The sequence below is a fragment of the Typopeltis vanoorti genome, chromosome 6 (assembly GCF_054136105.1).
Source record: "Typopeltis vanoorti isolate ZY-2024b chromosome 6, IOZ_Tvanoo_1.0, whole genome shotgun sequence".
In the NCBI taxonomy this organism is placed as follows: Eukaryota; Metazoa; Arthropoda; class Arachnida; order Uropygi; family Thelyphonidae; genus Typopeltis; species Typopeltis vanoorti.
In genome coordinates, this window is record NC_143554.1 from 118,339,602 (window position 1) to 118,360,677 (window position 21,076).

A 21,076-nucleotide genomic window follows, 5' to 3' on the forward strand; every position below is an offset into this window, starting at 1 on the left:
AACAGTGGGCAAAGTGATCAACAAATGGAGACGTTCTGGCATCACTAGTGCAGGAAAACACCAAGGGCGGCTGCCGAAAATGACTGACGGAGACAGGAGGATGTTAAAACGGGTGGCACGCAAAAACCAGCTACAGTCGTCACACACACACTATCCGTGATGAGTTCCAGAGCGCCAGTAACACCATGGTGAGCACTAATACTGTACGTAAAGAACTACATTTACTGGGCTTCCACAGAAGAGCAGCGGCGCACAAGCTGAACAAGGAGGCCTGTCTGGCCTGATGCAAAGAGGTGTGAACTGGACAATTGACCAGTGGAAAACGGTACTCTGGAGCGATGAATGAAGGATCGACTGTTTCCAGTCTGATGGCAGGTGTTGGGGCAGCCTGGCAAATGCTTGTTACCCCAGTGTGTTGTACCCACAGTTAAGTTGTTTGGTAGTGGAGGAGTAATGGTGTGGGATGCATTCAGCTGGTTTGGAGTGGAACCACTGGTCGTTGTCCTTGGTTCTATGAAGGCAGCTTAGTACCTTGAGGTTCTGGATAATGTGGTACTGCCTACTGTGGAGTTTTTATGGAACGGACCTATGTTACTATCAAGACGACAATGCCCATGCCACAAAGCTGTAGCTGTCATGGGGCGTGCAGAGTCCTGATCTCAGTCCCATCGAAAGCCTGTGGGATGAATTGGAGCGGCGATTCAAGTCCAGAGCAGCACATCCTCGATCTGTCGCTGAACGCAGTGCTGCTTTGATGGAGGAATGAAGACAAATTCCACCTGATGTCTGCCGCACATTGGGACAGACAACCCCGACATTAGGGTTCGCCTGCTGGTATGAATTATAAATTGCTGAAGAGTCCGAACAATTATTGTTGGTAGATAGTGTGTATATATGTGTGTGTGTGTACAGGCAAACACATAACATATATATATATATGTATATCTTCTTCTTTAGTGCATCAATCCTAAGATTGGTATTTATAGCAGCACATCTTTATATATACAGGGTGTTCGGGATAAATTTGACAGTTTCGTAAGGAAAAAGAAAATCTTCTTTGTATCTATTAAATTTAATGAATTGACAAAAAAACATTACAGGCAGAGTTAATTACAATACTATCAACAAGATTTACTCAAAATAACCACCATTAGCATCGATCACAGCTTCAATTCTGCTTCGGAACCTCGAACAAGCTGATGCTACAGTCTCCCTGGGAAGGGCCGCAAAAACTGTTTTAATTTTATCCATTAACTGGGCTTTTGTATTACTGGAAGTGCGATTGGTGTCTTTTTCAACTGCGCCCCATACAAAATAATCCATGGGGTTAAGGTCTGGGGAGTTTGGAGGCCAAACATTTGGACTGGTGAAGTCGTAGAAATTTTCAGACAACCATTTTTGACTTTTCCCAGAGGTGTGGCAAGGGGCCGAATCCTGCTGCCATACATACGGCCTACCATTGGCTACCCTTGTTATCCAGGGCTTGACTACAGTTAGCAACTCCACGAACAAAGCCCGATTTCCAATGCCAGGGTTCTTCAACACCTGTTCCTGCAGATTTGCGAGGAATTCTGCTGTACGAACGCAATCAGATCGTCTGCTAGGGATCTTTCTTCTTGCTACATCCTCGTAGTCACCATTGCAAGTCTCTAGTTCATGCCTGATTGTTTTTACTGTATTCAGGGAGCATTGGGCAGCAGTCGTAATATCCTTATTTTGATGGCGGGCACGAATCATCATGATACAAGTTATTCTCTTCCATGATTCAGGTGGGTTCCAGCTATCCATCCTTTCTGACATCTTGTATATGAATGAAGAAGGGTCCAAACTTTTAAATGAAGAGAAGTATGTGTTAATACATGTAACTTACGGAAAAATATAATTAATTATAAATATGTCAAATTTATCCCGAACACCCTGTATATATATATATATATATATATATCTTTATATATATATGTTATGTGTTTGCCTGTAAACACACACACACACACACACACACACACGATACTCACTGGAATTTGATAATTCATCATTACTTTGCCAAGTTTCGGTTTTCAAACACTCTATCATATCAGGAACTTAAAAGCACTGGGATGACTTTTCCATAATAACTGTATTTATATGTGACATAGCTAGTTGTTTGATGCCCCGTTATACAATATTCGTTTCCTGAATTACGTAATTAGCATAAAAGTAAATGTTTTAGTATAACTATGCACAGGCGTTTGGAGATTAGTATTATGTGATCTGTTATTACGGTTCAGCTAAAGCTGGCATGATCTCTTTGTTCCCAATAGATCAGCCTTTATCATTTTATGATTTAAGTATATTAATCTAATCCAGTTTATTGTCTGCACAGAATGCATTCGTTGTTAGAAGTGTTCATATAATAACTTATATATTATTTTTTTTATATACTGATACGAAGAAAGTTTTATCTATAGAGTTTGCTTGCTATCCATTCAGAGTTTGCTTTGTAAATGATTTATGTAGCTATTACAGTTGATATATTATTATTATTGTTCTATAGCCCAAATCGAGTCTTGGTCTCCTGGATTTGATGCCTCCAACCCTATCTGTCCAAAATTTTATTTCTCTAGTTTGGACACTGCAGTATAATGTTGCCATGGTTACTAATGCCGGTCTGGTTGGCCTAGTGGTTAACGTGTCCGCTCACGAGCCAAGAGACCTTGGTTCGAACCCCCCCCCCCCCATAGGCATGGATGTTTGTGATTGTCCTACAAACTTTGTGTGGAAAGGGAATCTGCGACCCTACCACTTATTCTAGCAGCAGATATCATTGCCAAACCATGTGAGGTACGGCAGTGGCCATACGGTGTCTGCGGACGTCAAAGGTGAAAAAAAAAGAAGTTTACTATGGTGTCTATCATGTTGTTCTAGGTTTTCCTTTTGGTCTTATACCAATAATTTATTGTAATCATAAAAATACTCTCATTATAAAATCATAAAAATACTCTCATTAGACATACGAAAAAAATGTCATCCCCACGATAACTTTTTGAACTTGATTATTACAGTGAATATTGTGGGTTCTGCATAAAGTTGATATTACTTCAATGGTTTCACATTTTTCGATTTCAAGGTTCCCAATTTTCACACTTGTATCAACTAACTGATTCTGCCTGGTATTAATAATTATTTGTTGTTGATGATTAATTTTTAGTCCTGCCTCTTGTGCTGATTTTTCTAGTTTCAAATACGTTTCTTTGTCATTTTGTCTTTTTCTGTTAGGTTAAAATCGGTTCATATTTACATCAGGGTAAATTCCAACGTATAGTATAGTATTGTTTCAACCCGAGAGATGGCGCTACTAATGCATCGGTTTTGAATATAGCAGAGAGGATGTCGAACTGTTATATAGAGTACTTGTTAACTATTCACTGGATTTCCGAATATCATAAGTTTGTTTTGTCAGAGTTTACGTGCATAGAATTTATGATGAGCCAGTTATCATATTTATCTTATGATGCATGTTTGCTTGCTTGAACAATCCTTACATTAATATGGATGGATATCATAGCTGTGTCACTGGTGTATTGGAAAATCTTACTGCTCAGAGATCATTGCTTGGATTAGTTTCAATGTTGTTCACATGATCTCACTCAAACACAGTAACGAAAGAATGACAAAAATGAATAGTTGAAATCCACAATTTATAGCGATTCCATTCTGTTTTCTTGTATTACGTTTTTATCTGATTTAAATGTGTAGAACTTTGTTTCTGTAGAGTGTCGTTTTTCTCTATATATTATATATATATATATATATATATATATGCATGCACTAGTTTCCATAAATTAAAGAACAAAGGCAATAATCGCGATTGTAAATAAATGACACTGACTGGTTATCGTATACAAATGAGTGGCGCTGTCAGTGGTATATGCAAATGACCCATGACATGAAAACAGGCGTTGTGAAGTGTTTTTCATTTCGTAACTAGAGTGAAAACAAGACATTTCGTAATAACATAATTCTTAGATATGGCTGTAAGATATAATTTAACCAATGAAATCAGGTGGTGAAACATCGTAAAACTACAATGCTGGCCAAAGTCGGGAGCCAGATGGTTGTATGCGAGTCATTCCGTGGTTCACAGACTGCAGAAAAAAAAAGTCCAACGGTCACAAACAGCATCCCAGAAATATAGTGAAGGGAAACTACAACCGCAGTGAGTGACCAATATCCCTGATTATTTGCTCGCGGCAATAGGTAGATGGTGTTGGTTCAGGGGTGATATCCTGATCAGTTACGATCTGACCTCACGTCGGAACATTGGTATCGGCTTCCACTATGCGCAGAAGGCTTCAAGTGGGTGGTTTATATGCTAGGCGACCAGCAGTCTGCGTGCTGCTATCCCCACGTCACAGGAGAGAACGTTTGAAATGGGCCAGACTCCACATCAACTGGACCTAGGACTAGTGGGTCGGTATTGTTTACGGACGAGTCCCGATTTTCTCTGCAGAGCGATACCAGGTGTGCTGTAATATGGAGAGAACCAGAAAGACATCATCTCTCTAATATCCTCGAAAGGAACACTCAGTGGATGTAGGTTTGTGGCTGTTTCTTTCCCATCTCATATTATTACAGTATACTATTTTTCGCCTAATTGCATAAAAATTCATCATATACTTTGAGTTATCGTGATTTTTTCGTTGGTCCTTAATTTACGGAAACCAGTGGATTTCCTGTATGTACTTTTACTTGAGTATAAAATATTTGCAGAATCTGGTAATGCCATTTGTGTCCAGTCAGTTTTTCTTATTTCTTGATCAACTATTTGTTCGTGTATTGTTTTTCTTCTTTCTGCTTTTTAGATGGAAGCATCTGAAAAAGCAGTCAAAAATATCGTAATCAAAAGACCAACCATGGAACTTTGTAAAATCACTAGAGGCTACGATAAGCGGGACAGTGATATTCTCGTAGTTCCAGAATATCCCAAATTTATTTTGAGAAAGAAATCAGAAGAGAGTTTTGTTTTAAGATATGTTGTAAGCGAAAACAATTTTAATTATTAGGAAAAAATAAATTATATGGCATGGTTAAAAATCCCTTTCATTATATTCAAGAAAGCCAACAATGTACACATACCTGACACTGAATTAGAAACTTTTATTTGATACCGTGTCGGATCTCCTTTAGCCCGAACTACAGCACATACGCGGTTTGGCATAGATTCCACAAGGTGTTTAATTGGTCTACGTTTTCAACATACCAAGCGTTCACCAGGCAGTCCTTTAAGTGCTTCAGATTTGACTGAAGGGAGACTTTCCTCCGTGATCTTTTTTTTTTTTTTTGTAACCTATCCCATGCATTCTCAATAGGATTCAGATTCGGACTTTATGGTGACCTGGAATGATTATGGAAGTCGCTGTCATGTTCACTGAACCAATCACCAGTGAACAATTCTTGCGCGATGGACAATAGGAGCCTCCGTAGCTCAGTCAGTATACACGGTCGGAAAGACCCGAATTCGATTCCCGTCAGTGACATGAGGAACCTTTATCCGGTCTCCTCCGACTAAAGGTGAGTTAACCGGTCTCACATGGAGGTGGAGGGTTTTTCTCCCGGAAACTAGGGTTTTTCAACCCTCACAACAGGCAAACCGATCCCATGAATACACACACACACACGGCTAGTCATAAGATATACTACTGCAAGGAAGGCAACGGGACACCACCTTGCTCATAATCATCTCCCTAGTATGGTAGCATATAGCTACCCCATATAATAGGCCAGGCCAGACAATAGCATTGCCATGCACGAAACAACCATCACCAGCTGGATTAAAAGTCAACATTGCAGGATGGGCCTGATCGGCAACAATGTTCAGATATTCCTTGGAGGACTCGACCTTCCAGCAATACTATGGCACACGTTTTGTACCAGAATAACACCCCCCACCACCACCACCACCACGATGCCACCTCCAGTTGTGTTTCCAAAATAAGCTAGGTTCGTTGCTTCGTACGGCTCTGCAAAACTCTGCTTACCGTCAGTACGGAACAAAATGCACAGTGACTCGTCAGACCACGTGGCTTTTTTTCCAATCTTCACCACTATAGACGAACTTTTCGATTCTACGCAGAAATCAATGGTTTCCGTATGAGCATGCGACTACTACGACCGATCCTCTTCAAATATCTACGGCGCTTAATCAGTGGAACTATTAAACACTCTGATATCTTACCTTTTCAGAAACGAGTCACCTCTGCCGTTTTCAAAATCATGACTCCACCCAGACTGGCACGCACACACAGTAAGTCCTTTATCGAACTCCGAAAGATGCTTTCATTTCCCCCCCCCCCTGTAATCAACACCATTTAAGATTCTTAAAGACCAGCAAGATTCTTAAATAGTTGCCTACAATACATATCTATTATTATAGATTATAAAGTTTTTTTTAGCTTTGGGTGTACTATACGTTAAAAGATACCAAGAAAATTTTTTTATAAACTTGGTTTTAATCCTTTTAAAACACAGATGTAAGTACTAGTTCTAATCCACGGTACTAGTACTTCAATCTGTATGAATAACGAATATCAATCATCCTGTATTTTATATATCGAACACAATATATCACAAATACAGGTTGTAAAACTTTATAGGGCATCACTATATTGATAGAAATGCCTATTGATATATTTTTGAAGAACTAGAGGGCAGGTCTTCATCAACGGCTTAAAAAGGTATAAATCTCCTTTAGCGAATGGTAGCAAAGTTTACTCTCACATGTCATAATTTTATAAAAAAAAAAAAAAAAAAAAAAAAAAAAAAAAAAAAAAAAAAAATTACTGTGTAAAGAAGGTAAAAAATGCTACCAGAAAACGGCGATTTTTTTTTTTTTTACCACCCTGAATAATGGATACGTATACCCCACTTTCCTGAAGCTAGCAATATGGTAGCAGCAGTCAAATGTAAGTGCAAAATAATATTGAATACACTTCAGAAAATATGCAAAAATGAAGGCTAACTGAGGTAGGCGGGGGGGAATATCAATTAGCAACCAGCCGCTCGATGTAGATTTAAAAAAAAAAAAAATTTCCAGAAGTTATCTTCTCGTTTGTTACATTCGCAGCAAACATCCCACTATATCGCAATGTTGACACACTGGCTACTTGCAAGTGGGAGGGGTGGTTGAGTTACGCCACTGAATTTGAAAGGCTTAATGATAACCTCTCCGCTGTTACTATGGGGAGTTTATTGTACACCATCGTTATTGCACTTCATACAGTTTCAGCACAAAGCATCTGAGATAAATTGTAAGTGCTCCATTGAAATGTAAAATACGAATATTGTTTTTTTATCGGTTCTTTAAGTGATTCTGTAAACTAGAACCATACTAGCAATACATAAATAATACAATATGAATTGTCTCCTACATATTTAAGAACGCCCAAAATTCAAACTTCGTGTTTGGAAGAAATGTTGATAAAACGAACTCTTGGTCAGCATTTGAAGACGATTTCTCGTAAATCGACTCAATTACGTTCAGTCTTAATACATTTACAATTATGCCAACGTATTCTAAATATACAGAGAGATTTTTGCGATCAAATAAAGATAAATCTGACACGCAGACGAAACATGGGAACTAGATATTTTTGCGTGTGCGCATTCGCTTAGAGAAAAAAAGAACAAAAATTATCTTTTGCCAGTAGGTGGCACTGCTTGTTAACTTTCTCTTGGACGTTAAAAGGAAAAATACACGTAACTGTTGTAAGTAAGCAGCAATTATTATAAATACGTGCATTTACATATTTGCTTATGAAGGGATTCCTGAAGAAACTAATCAATTCTTTAAAAATTACGAATATACTAAAAAGACTAGTCAGAATACCTATACGACATTTGTTTAATCTGCACTCGACTAAATATAAAGTAACAGACAAAATACGCAAACATTTGTCCATCGATTTTTATTACAGCATGAAAAATGGATACCATATTAAAATAACGCTAAACAAATTCAAATTTTTGTCAGGTGTTCAAGCAAACCTTTAATTTTAAAAAAAAATTAATATGCATAATTTAACAGCAATAATTATTTTTTTAAATAAATACGAAATGCATAAAGGTAGAAAATAAATGTACAAAAATAAACAACCACAGATTATTCTTCAGTAACTCCAGTTGTCGAAGTCTCAGTTGTTTCCCGGGTTTTCTTGACTTTCTCCCAGAATGCAACGCAAGCAGAAAGATCGCGTTTTAGCTTTTCCATTCCATACTTTTCAGATACTTCATCAACCACGTCATCATAGAGTCTGAAGTACCGTCGATCGGGCAAGATAGTTTTAGCACTCGTATCGAAGCTTCTTAAAATCATTTCGTGATCTCCACCGCTATCGGAACCGGAAATTAGATCTCGAAGGAAAACGCGGGAGTTTTCCTGGATATCCCGATAAAAACTTGTATCCAGAAGAAAGAGGAAGCCTTTTCTGCTCATCTTTTCCGAGATAATCTAGAAAAAATAAACAGTAATAAAGATGAGAAGAAAAACTCTCACAAAGAAATTTTTCAATTATTACACAAAAACAATTTAAATTTCTCTTGAATCGATTTGTCAAAGATTTGTCAAGGACAATTCTTGATAATGTAGGAATGGAATTTAGCCCTTTTTTTTATTTTAAAATGATACCTCTGGTAATAAAGCGAATATTCTGCTAAAAGTCCGAAGTTCTAACTACATGCATCGAGGTAGAAAGTAAGGGAAAACCTTAACCATAGTTAACAATAATGTTTTATATCAGAAAAAAAAAAAAAAGGGCGAGTTACAAATAACATTAGCTTTTCGTATTACATGAGATCGCGTGTGTATCTTCAGGCAGGTAGGGCGGAGTGGGGATTTGGTTTATTGAAACCGTTTGATACAATGCATATTAATATGTTTAAGTTAGTTTGAGAACTAAATGGCCTGTGGGTTGTATTTTTATTCATTTCTATTTAAAATATCATTCTTTAAAGCTACGCTATAATTACAGTCTGGCATCGGCAATTGTTAGAGGGGAGGAAGGTTGTTCTTTCACTTGCATGTGTATGCAACTATATGGAAAAAAAACAGCTACCTGTAAATATCGTTTGGTCTCCTTATTTCTCCTTGCTCGCAAAGAAAACAGTTGCACCAAGAAGATTATGTCAGCTTGAGGTATGCACTCAGGAACAATTTCTACAAACTTCACGAAGTTGATTAGTTGAAAAGAAATAGACGTCGTATCTTCGTGCTCGATACGTAACACCTGCTCCATTATATTTTTTATAAAAGCTCCACAAGTTGTCTCAAATGCCGGTAGCTCACTGAGTACTGTAATATTGAAGACAACATCCTTCAAAAGCGTAGCGTCATGATCTTGTAACGCTAGAAAAAAGCCTAAAAGTTCACACCCGTAACTTGTGCCCAGCAAACAGATGTTCATGGTTTTCTTTTTCTTAACTTCCCGTAGCCATTTCTTCAATGGAGGATTGTCCCCACGTGTCAGAGCTTCAGTGGTGTATTCTTCTACCGCTGTACTTACTGTGGGACCATAATTTAGCAAAAATGCAGCACGTAATTCAACTGTTTTAAAATCCCATTTCATCGTCAAATGTTCTAAATTACTTTTAAGAAACTTTTTAATTTCATCTCGTTCTTTGTTAAGTCTGACTGGTGTTTTAATTCCTGCTAAAGCCAGGTGATTTTCAACAAAAGAATCCAGAATTTTCCACTTCTGTATCGCTTTTTTTGTTCCTTGTATTATGACCACTTCACTCGAACCAGTAGCGGGTGCAGACTCATCAGCCATGTCTCTGCATAGGCGACCAAAGCTATGAAAAACGTCCGCCTGGCTTCGAGTGTAACAACCAGCTACATAGAGAGGGTCGACTCACTTTTGAGACTATCATGTCTCAAACATTAATGCGCGTTACCTACAGAATTGTAGTGACGTAACCACTAATATATATTCTCCCCTACTCACTGTTGTGCGTTATGTCAAATCAAAACTAATAACAAATAGTAATTATCGATTGATTCTCAATTACTAACTGCTTAGAGTGCAAAATAAAGTAAACCCTTGAAGAATGTTTGAATTAGTTGTTCGATGAAAAAGCGGGGGGGGGGGAGGAAGGAAAGAAAAAACCTTCGACAATCGTAAAAATTGTTAGTGCCCGTTAATGTACTGTTGCTCATTGTGTTTGATGAACAAATACGTTAGAATAGGAATAAGGTAGTGATGTATTTTTTGCATACGTATGTGTTTGGTATTTGAATTGTATTCTTCCATGAGTAGATAGGAGTGTCCAAGTGTATAAACGAAGTGGTTTTAATATTTATGGGAAGTTCGTAGTTCCTTCACTCAGCTTTATAAATCATGATTTGTCCGGGGGGGGGGGGGCGAGTAGTGTCTGGGGCCTGTGTGCTTTAGTTGGCACCCCTATATCCCTCCCCCAATAAAAAATCACTTTATAAAAACTTATCAGTTACTAAAAATTAAATACGAAGTATGTTAATTATAAGTTTATTGAACAAAAAGCAGAAATTACAAAAAAAGATGTATAGCAAACAATAAACATACAAGGGTACAAAAATAATTTGGAAAAAAATAAAGTAATTTACAGTATGTTACTTGGCAAGAAAATCATTTGCGAATTGCACCTGATATAGTTTTACGCAAATTAACAGATAAACTTGCAGTTTTATAAAAACAAAAATATTAAATATTTTTTGGTACAAAATTAAACTAACTATATTTTATTTCTCACGAAAATCACTTTGTATGGATATAAATAAGAAACAGATAAACTTACAAGTATATAAAATAGGAACATAATAAACATTATTGAGTAAAGAAATAGGTAAAGAAATATTTAAACAGAAAGAAAAAATCACTTAGTGAATTGAACTTTTCTAGTTTTCAGTAATGAAAATTCTCGAATAATATCCTGTATATCAAGTTGATCCAAAATATCTTACTCTGTTGATATAATGGCAAGATTTGAAAGTATGCCTTGTACCATTGTGGAGCGCAAGTAGTTTTTAATAATTTTAAGATTAGAAAAGGACCCTTCCGCAGATGCCACAGATACCGGTAATGACAAAAGAATCCGAAGAGCAAGTGTAAAGTTTGGATAAACTGTGATTAAGTCGTTTGACCAAACTCTAATATAACAAATAAATGTAAATGTAGCAATTTTTTCACCTAGACATTTTGCCTGATAGTTGGATTGTTCGTCCAGTTTTGAAGAGTCATTACAAATTTCAAATAAAGCATCATACACTTCAGGTAAATATTTATAAAGAAGTTTTATGGCATCACTTCAACCGTGTTTCAGATAATGACTTTAAAGTCATTATCTGAAACACGGTAGTCATCAGTTACATGAGTAGTTAAAATATTCCATGGGTAAACAGAAGAGGAAAAAGATTTATATAACTCTTGTACTATATTAAAGAAACCAATAATTTCATGATTGATATTCGCAGCGTCATTAACTATCAGGTTTAGACTATGATTTAAACATGGGACATAAAATGCATGGTTAAATCTAAAATTCTTGTTTGTAAACCTATATTTTTGCCGCGCATATTAGAGCCATTATCATAGCCCTGACCTCTTAAGTTATTTATGTATAAATTTAATTTTTTCAGTAAATCAGTAAGAAATATTGTCAATCCAGACCCTGTAGCATCTAAAATTGGATAGAATGCTAAAAAGTGTTTAAGTATTTCAACACTTTTATATCCTGAATTGAAACGAACGAATCTGACTATCACACTTATTTGTTCAGTATTGTGATACGTCTGGAGTACAGTCTAAAATAATTGAAAAATATTTGTTTTGTTGACACAGGTTAATAATATTATTTTTAATATTTCATGCCAATAAAGTGAGTATTTCATTTTGAATTTTATCTCCTAAATAGGGGGGCATATCTTTAAAACCCAGGATTATTAGCTGCACTTCGTGTGCGTCGCACATATTGCACACTGTGCCGGCACGCCCCTGGGAGAGGGGTGATTCTCTATAATGTGTAAATTTTTAAGAATTTTAGATATTTCATTGTCTCCCCCCCCTTGAGATTTTGCGACTGTATCCATGTGATTAATATTACCTGGAACTTCCGCTTTTTTTTTCTTCTTTTGTTGAAAAAGAAAAAAAAAAGCTTTCTTGAATTAGGTCATTTTATTGTGGCTAATTATTTTATCTCATACCGTTATTATAGATGCCTTGATCTGTCCATAATACGTTGATATGATTATCCGGTGAATTTGAAATAAGCATTTCAAATTCACCGGAATTTGAAATATTTCGGAATTTGAATTATTGAAGTATTTCTATTTGGTGTTTTACTGTAAATAAGTCATTGGTGCTAAAAACACTCATTCGTAGAATATATTAATTATTTCTCCTGTTCACATTCCTCTATTTAATAAATCATATTGACTGTCTCAATGACACGCTAAATATCTCTTATTTCCTGTCGCATAAATAGAACTCGCTGCTGTTGCCAAGGGAACATTACATCACAGTAGTAGGTTTATTTTTTTTTAGTAGGTGTTTCTAATGCAAAGCTAACTCAGTGTATGTATGTATGTATATATATATATATATATATATATATATATATATATATATATATATGTGTGTGTGTGTGTGTGTGTGTGTGTGTGTGTGTGTTAAAGATACCAAGAAATTTTATAAACTTGGTTTTAATCATTTTTTTCCCTAAGTCTTAAGCAAACGAGCAAGTAAGTCAAGTTTGCGCCTGAAGTATTTTCAGGCCTGAGGCAACTCGTGGTAAAGGTGGTATAAGCTCTGATCACTTGCCTGAGAATCCCATAATACAAACCACATATCCTTACGGACATGCATAATGTGACGAATTAATGGAGGAGTCACTACCCAGACCGGTTTCGACGTTTATTGAGGTCTCGTCAGTGGGAGCCAGACCCAGAGGTGGTGATACCAAGGTTGAAGTAAGTTCTGCATTACTAAAAAACTTTCTACATCTTTCTTTCAGCCTGAGATTTTAATTTAATAAGGTTTAAGCACCCTAGTGACAACTCGTATAAGTATAACACGAGTTGTTAAATATAAGTTCTGCATTACTTCGACCTTGGTATCACCACCTCTAGGTCTGGCTCACACTGACGAGACCTCAATAAAGGCTGAAACCGGTCTGGGCAGTGACCCTTCCCATAATACATAGCATTATACATGTCAATAAGGATAAAGTGCTTTGTATTATGGGATTCTTAGGCAAGTGATCAGAACTTATGCCACCTTTACCACGCGTTGCCTCAGACCTGAAAATACTTCGGGCGCAAACTTGACTTACTTGCTTAAGACTTGGAAAAAAAGGATTAAAACCAAGTTTAAAAATTTTTTTGGTATCTTTCACACCCACACAAATATATATACACATATACTGATTTAGTTTTGCATTAGAAATTACTACTAAAAAAAAAAACCTACTACTGTGATGTAATGTTCCCTTGGCAACAGCAACGAGTTCTATTCAGGCAGCGTAGCCAGTATATGTTTCATTGTCAATAAAGTAGGTTAAGTGCCATAGCTCAGAGGCTTGAAACTACGTGATGCTACAGAAAATAACGAAATAGGAGATATTTAGCGTGTCAGTGAGACAGTCAATATGATTTATTAAATAGAGAAATGTGAACGGGAGAAATAATTAAATATATTCTACGAATGAGTGTTTTTAGCACCAATGACGTATTTACAATAAAACACCAAATAGAAATACTTGAATAATAAGCATTTCAAATTCACCGGATAATCATATCAACGTATTATGGACAGATCAAGGCATCTATAATAACGGTATGAGATAAAATAATTAGCCACAATAAAATGACCTAATTCAAGAAAGCATTTTTTTTTTCTTTTTCAACAAAAGAAGAAGAAAAAAGCGGAAGTTCCAGGTAATAATAATCACATGCATACAGTCGCAAAATCTCAATAAGAAAAAAAAAAGACAAAGAAATATCTGAAATTCTTAAAAATTTACACGTTATAGAAAATCATCTCTACTCCCCTCCCCCCGAACAAACCATGATTTATAAAGCTGAGTGAAGGAACTACGAACTTCCCTTAAATATCAAAACCAGTTCGTTTATACACTTGGACACTCCTATCTACCCATGGAAGAATACAATTCAAATGCCAAACACATACGTATGCAAAAAATACATCACTACCCTATTCCTATTCTAAAGTATTTTGTTCATCGAATACAATCAGCAACAGTACATTAACAGGCACTAACAATTTTTACGATTGTCGAAGGTTTTCTTCTCCCCCCCCCTTTTTTTTAATCGAAGAACTAATTAAAACATTCTTCAAGGGTAATTACTATTTGTTAGTAGTTTTGATTTGACATAACGCACAACAGTGAGTAGGGGAGAATATACATTAGTGGTTACGTCACTACAATTCTGTAGGTAACGCGCATTAATGTTTGAAGCATCATAGTCTCAAAAGCGAGTTAATCCTTTTAATGTAGCTGGTTGTTACACTAGAAGGCAGGCGGACGTTTTTCATAGCTTTGGTCGCCTATGCAGAGACATGGCTGATGAGTCTGCACCCGCTTCTGGTTCGAGTGAAGGAGTCATAATACAAGGAACAAGCAAAGCGATACATAAGTGGAAAATTCTGGATTCTTTTGTTGAAAATCACCTGGATTTAGCAGGAATTAAAACGCCAGTCAGACTTAACAAAGAACGAGATGAAATTAAAAAGTTTCTTAAAAGTACTTTTGAACATTTGATGATGAAATGGGATTTTAAAACAGTTGAATTACGTGCTGCATTTTTGCTCAATTATGGTCCCACAGTAAGTACAGCGGTAGAAGAATACACCGCTAAAGCTCTGACACATGGGGACAATCCTCCATTGAAGAAATGGCTACGGGAAGTTAAGAAAAAGAAAACCATGAACATCTGTTTGCTGGGCACAAGTTACGGGTGTGAACTTTTAGGCTTTTTTCCAGCGTTACAAGATCATGACGCCACGCTTTTGAAGGATGTTGTCTTTAATATTACAGTACTCAGTGAGCTACCGGCATTTGAGACAACTTGTGGAGCTTTTATAAAAAATATAATGGAGCAGGTGTTACGCATCGAGAACGAAGATACGACGTCTATTTCTTTTCAACTAATCAACTTCGTGAAGTTTGCAGAAATAGTTCCTGAGTGCATACCTCAAGCTGACATAATCTTCTTGGTGCAACTGTTTTCTATGCGAGCAAGGAGAAATGAGACTAAACGATATTTACAGGTAACGTTTTTTTTTTTTTTTTCCATATACAGGGTGTTCGGGATAAATTTGACAGTTTCGTAAGGAAAAAGAAAATCTTCTTTGTATCTATTAAATTTAATGAATTGACAAAAAAACATTACAGGCAGAGTTAATTACAATACTATCAACAAGATTTACTCAAAATAACCACCATTAGCATCGATCACAGCTTCAATTCTGCTTCGGAACCTCGAACAAGCTGATGCTACAGTCTCCCTGGGAAGGGCCGCAAAAACTGTTTTAATTTTATCCATTAACTGGGCTTTTGTATTACTGGAAGTGCGATTGGTGTCTTTTTCAACTGCGCCCCATACAAAATAATCCATGGGGTTGAGGTCTGGGGAATTTGGAGGCCAAACATTTGGACTGGTGAAGTCGTAGAAATTTTCAGACAACCATTTTTGACTTTTCCCAGAGGTGTGGCAAGGGGCCGAATCCTGCTGCCATACATACGGCCTACCATTGCCTACCCTTGTTATCCAGGGCTTGACTACAGTTAGCAACTCCACGAACAAAGCCCGAATTCCAATGCCAGGGTTCTTCAACACCTGTTCCTGCAGATTTGCGAGGAATTCTGCTGTACGAACGCAATCAGATCGTCTGCTAGGGATCTTTCTTCTTGCTACATCCTCGTAGTCACCATTGCAAGTCTCTAGTTCATGCCTGATTGTTTTTACTGTATTCAGGGAGCATTGGGCAGCAGTCGTAATATCCTTATTTTGATGGCGGGCACGAATCATCATGATACAAGTTATTCTCTTCCATGATTCAAGTGGGTTCCAGCTATCCATCCTTTCTGACATCTTGTATGTGAATGAAGAAGGGTCCAAACTTTTAAATGAAGAGAAGTGTGTGTTAATACATGTAACTTACGGAAAAATATAATTAATTATAAATATGTCAAATTTATCCCGAACACCCTGTAGTTGCATACACATGCTAGTGAATGAGAAACCTTCGTCCCCTCTAACGATTACTGATGTCAAACAGCAATTATATAATGCTAAGGAAAGATATTGTAAATAGAAATGACTAATAATACAACCCACAGGTCATTTACTTAACTCAGGTAAAACTATTGTTGACTCGTACCGTTCAAATTATCCCTTATTTTCCACCTCGGTGCAAGTAGTTAGAACATATCGGACTTTTAGCAGACCATTCGCTCTACTACCAACAATATTTTTTTTTTTAAAAACAACTTAAATTCCCTTCCTACATTATCAAGAATTGTCCTTGACAAACCGATTCAAGAGAAATTTAAATTGTTTTTGTGTAATAATTGAAAAATTTCTTTGTACAAGTTTTTTCTTCGCATCTTTTATTACTGTTTATTTTTTCTAGATTATCTCAGAAAAGATGAGCAGAAAAGGCTTCCTCTTTCTTCTGGATACAAGTTTTTATCAGGATATCCAGGAAAACTCCCCCGCCTTTCTTCGAAATCTGATTTCCGGTTCTTACATGAGTGGAGATCACGAAATGATTTTAAGATGCTCCAATACGAGTGCTAGAACTCTTTTGCCCGATCGACGGGTCTTCAAAATGTATGATGACTTGGTTAATGAAATGTCTGAAAAGTATGGAATAGAAAATCTAAAACGCGATCTTTCTGCTTGCGTTGCATTCTGGGAGAAAATCAAGAAAACCCGGGAAACAACTGAAGAATAATCTGTGTTTCCATTTATTTTGTACCTTTTTATTCGTATTATTTGAATATGTATTTGAATAAATGCATTTCGTATTGATTCAAAAAATAATTATTACTGCTATTAAATTATGCATATTTATTTTTTAAAAAAATCAAAGGTTTGCTTGAACACCTAACAAAAATTTGAATTTAACGTTATTTTAATATGGTTTTCATGTTGTAATAAAAATCGACGGATAAATGTCTGTGTATTTTCTCTGTTACTTTATATTTAGTCGAGTGCAGATTAAACAAATGTCGTATAGGTATTCTGACTAGTCTTTTTAGTATATTCGTAATTTTAAATAATTGATTTAGTTTCTTCAGGAATCACTTCATAAGCAAATATGTAAATGCACGTATTTATAATAATTGCTGCTTGCTTACGACAGTTGCGTGTATTTTTCCTTTTTAACGTTCAAGAGAAAGTAAACAAGCAGTGCCACCTACTGACAAAAGATAATTTTTGTTCAATTTTTCTCTAAGCGAATGCTCACAAGCAAAAGTATCTAGTTCACATGTTTCGTCTACGTGTCAGATTTATCTTTATTTGATCGCAAAAAACTCTCTGGATCTTTAGAATACGTTGACATAATTGTAAATGTATTAAGACTCAACGTAATTGAGTCTATTTACTAGAAATTCGTTTTACCAAAATTTCTTCCAGACAAAATTTGAATTTTGAGCGTTCTTGATTAGGTAGGAAACAATTCATATTGTATTATTTATGCAGTACTAGTATGGTTCTATTTACGGAATCAGTTCAAGGACACCGATAATAACGATATTCGCATTTTCCATTTCAATGGAGCACTTACAATTTATCTGAGATGCTTTGTGCTGAAACTGTATGAAGTGCAATAACGATGGTGTACATTAAACTCTCCATAGTAGCAGTGGAGAGGTGATCATAAGCCTTTCAAATTCAGTGGCGTAACTCAACCACACCTCCCATTTGCTCGCAAGTAGTCAGCGTGTCAACATTTGCGATATAGTGGGATGTTTACTGCGAAGGTAACAAACGAAAATATAATTTCTAAATTTTTTTAATATAAATTGAGCGGCTGGTTGCTAATTAATAATCCCCCCCGTCATCCTTCATTTTTGCATATTCTCTGAAGTGTATTCAATATTATTTTGTACTTATATTTGACTGCTGCGATAATGTGCTGCTACCATATTGCTCTTACTTCAGGAAAGTGTGCTATACGTATCCATTATTCAGGGTGGTTTAAAAAAAAAAAAAAAAAATCGCCGTTTTCTGGTAGCATTTTTTTACTTACTTTACACGTCAAGTTTTTTTTTTCTTCTAATTATGGTATTAGATAGTACTTTGCTATCATTCGCTAATGGAGATTTATGCCTTATACTGTTGATTCCCTTTAGGATTAAGACCTGCCCTCCAGTTCTTCAAAAATATATCAATAGGCCTTTCTTGTCAACACAACATAGTGATGGCGTATAAAGGTTTGCAAATTTGTGATATATTGTGTGATTCATATATAAAATACAGGATGATTGATATTGGTTAGTTATACAGATGGAAGTACTACTTGTAATCCACGCATTCAAGGCGGTTCCCAGTTCCAGGTTGACTTATCAGCCACTTTCTAATGTAAGGCTAATATATTTTAGAACGTCAATTTAGCTGTCCATATTTACTTGGTCTATGAATCCCCCCCCTTCTATATTCAATATCCGATCCATTAGATTCTTATTAAAATATCATATCCAAGAAGGACTTCATTTGGTAATGCAAATATTCCTGACTGAATTACGCTAGATATGTTAGTTGTCCTCAAGCTGATTTTTTTCTATCCTTCAGATAAATTGGGAAGGATTTTTTTTTCTTTTTTTTCTCAAGAGAAAACTTTAATCTCTGTATGAGACCTGATTTAGCTATCGGAGAAAAAGTGCATTTATTCCAGTTTAAATGTTCCTTACATCAACGATGAGAATCGAACTCAGGTTTCCAAAGATACCCGTGTTCGATTCTCTTCAACAGATGCTGTTAAACAGACAATTTTGGCTTATTCCATAAAAATGACAGTCGGCTCACAAAATTAAACCTGTTAGCGTTGCTCTCAAATTGTGTCTTGTCTATTACCAAGGATGGTCTGTGTGTTTTAAATATTAAAATATTAAAGAGGAATATTAAAATATGCAACACTTTAAATATTAAACGCAATTTACATTTTATTTATATAGAGGGTGGCTGATGGACAGATATCAAAGAGTGGTTTATGGTATACTTCGGGGGTCGGTACTTGGTCCTTTGTTTACTTTGTACATTAATGAAAATGCAAATAATTCAAAAGAAAGTATCCATTTGTTAGCTGATGATGCGAAACTGGGAAGGGCGATACTAAATTCAAATGATATCTTGCAGGATGACTTAGCTGGCGGTATGGGCTAAGGTAAATGTCTGTCAATTTAACGTGGCTAAGTATAAGGTGATACGCTTTGGGAGGATGAGATCACACGCTGTGTGCTATAGTAATGGACTTGGGGGTTATTACGGAGGGATATGATAGGAATTTAAGGGCATATTGCGAAGTCGGCCAAAACATATCAAATTACATGGTTATTGAAGAACACTGACAATCAACGATAGGGAAGTTATTGCTCCACTTTATATAAGGCATTAATAATAAGATAACATTTGAACTACTGTGCACAGATCTGGTCACAGTAGTTAGGCGAGGATCCAGTGGCGAGTTACAAAGATTGTTGCAGGTCTGTTGAATCTTTCCTATGAGGAAAGATTGAAGGTCTGTGCACTCCAAAAACTAGCTGATAGATGTAAGAGAAGAGATATGATAGAAGCATTTAAGTTATTAAAGGATTTTTATAGGATTGATAATGATTCTTTTCTGAACAGGTTGCAAGAAGGGAGAGACAAGGGGTAATCCCTGGAGTTTATGCAAGACTGGTTAACAAAGGTGTTAGAACTCTATTTTGCTTGGAAGGTGTGGTGAATGGGTGGAATGAGTTATCAGAGGTGGTAGCGAGTGCTTCGTCTGTATATCTGTAAATGAATTTGAGTGAGATTAGGATGGTTAGTGTGTCAATGTAGGATTTCCCCGGGGTATTTTGATCCCATATAGACACCGTTATAATAATATTTTGACTCGCATACAGATTTGAATTAAGTATTTATTTATATTTATTTTAACTCACATCCTTGGAATGTCAATTTTTTGTCTAAATGAGGGCTAACATCAATGCCAAAATCTGAGCTACTGCAATGAAACTGGTTGATTTATTTCTTCAAATTCTCCTTGGTTGCATCAACATTTGGTCTTTGCAGTAACTCAGTTATTCAAAGAATCAAATTAGAAATTTCTTTTGATCTCTTTTTCTACCTAATTCACCTCTATTTATTCCTGGATATCTTCTTTCGTTCCATTACATGATTCAGTATTTCACAGAGGAAAATGTCGCCTTCATTCTTTCTTAACTTTTCATGCAAATATTGCATTTATGAAGCTGTTGTTTTGCATATCATAAATGAAAGATTACTATGAAAAGTTAAGAATGAATGAGGGCGATATTTTCCTCTGTGAAATACTGAATTATGTTATGGAACGAAAGAAGATATTATGAATACTTTCCCTTATTTTCTTATTGCTTTGGTACATTACGAATTTCTGAAATTTCTTCGAAAACTAATTTTAGAGGAAAACAAATTCCTGTCAATTGGACAGGAAGGAATGACATAATACGTTTTATGAGAAAATAAGAGATTATTTATAAAAAAAAATCACGTGCTAAATAATGAATTCGAATTCGTTGGCATAATGTAGCAGTATTGAAAATAAAGAAATATGTGAATTCAACAAGTATCCTATGTAAACTACAGCTAAAGAAATAAATTCTTGAAGACCGAAGAATTTAAAGACACAACATTCAACTGTACAGAGTTTCAACGATGCTGCCAACACAGGTATAGGGAATTCCTCAGACTAGGAAAGCTAGTGAGTGACAACTGGCCGTTGTCACTCACTAGGCATCTGAACTACTGTGCAATCAATAGAGATAGAATCAGTCAATGTACCTAAAGTAAAGGTAC

The 21,076-nt window shown here is 36.0% G+C and overlaps 2 protein-coding genes across 2 annotated transcripts; one reads left to right on the forward strand and one right to left on the reverse strand.

Moving 5' to 3' along the window:
• Positions 1 to 8,120: 8,120 nt before the first annotated feature.
• Positions 8,121 to 9,803, reverse strand: LOC150105862 (uncharacterized). Its single transcript, XM_090394582.1, has 2 exons — positions 9,090 to 9,803; positions 8,121 to 8,485 (listed from the first exon to the last, which is right to left on the reverse strand). The coding sequence occupies exons 1-2, from the start codon at positions 9,801 to 9,803 to the stop codon at positions 8,138 to 8,140; spliced, it is 1,062 nt and encodes a 353-aa protein (XP_090250708.1). The 3' UTR covers positions 8,121 to 8,137.
• A 4,782-nt stretch (positions 9,804 to 14,585) lies between these two features.
• LOC150105863 (uncharacterized) lies at positions 14,586 to 16,985 on the forward strand. The gene is made up of 2 exons (XM_090394583.1): positions 14,586 to 15,296; positions 16,662 to 16,985. Exons 1-2 carry the CDS (start codon positions 14,586 to 14,588, stop codon positions 16,983 to 16,985), a joined length of 1,035 nt encoding a protein of 344 aa, XP_090250709.1.
• Positions 16,986 to 21,076: the final 4,091 nt, after the last annotated feature.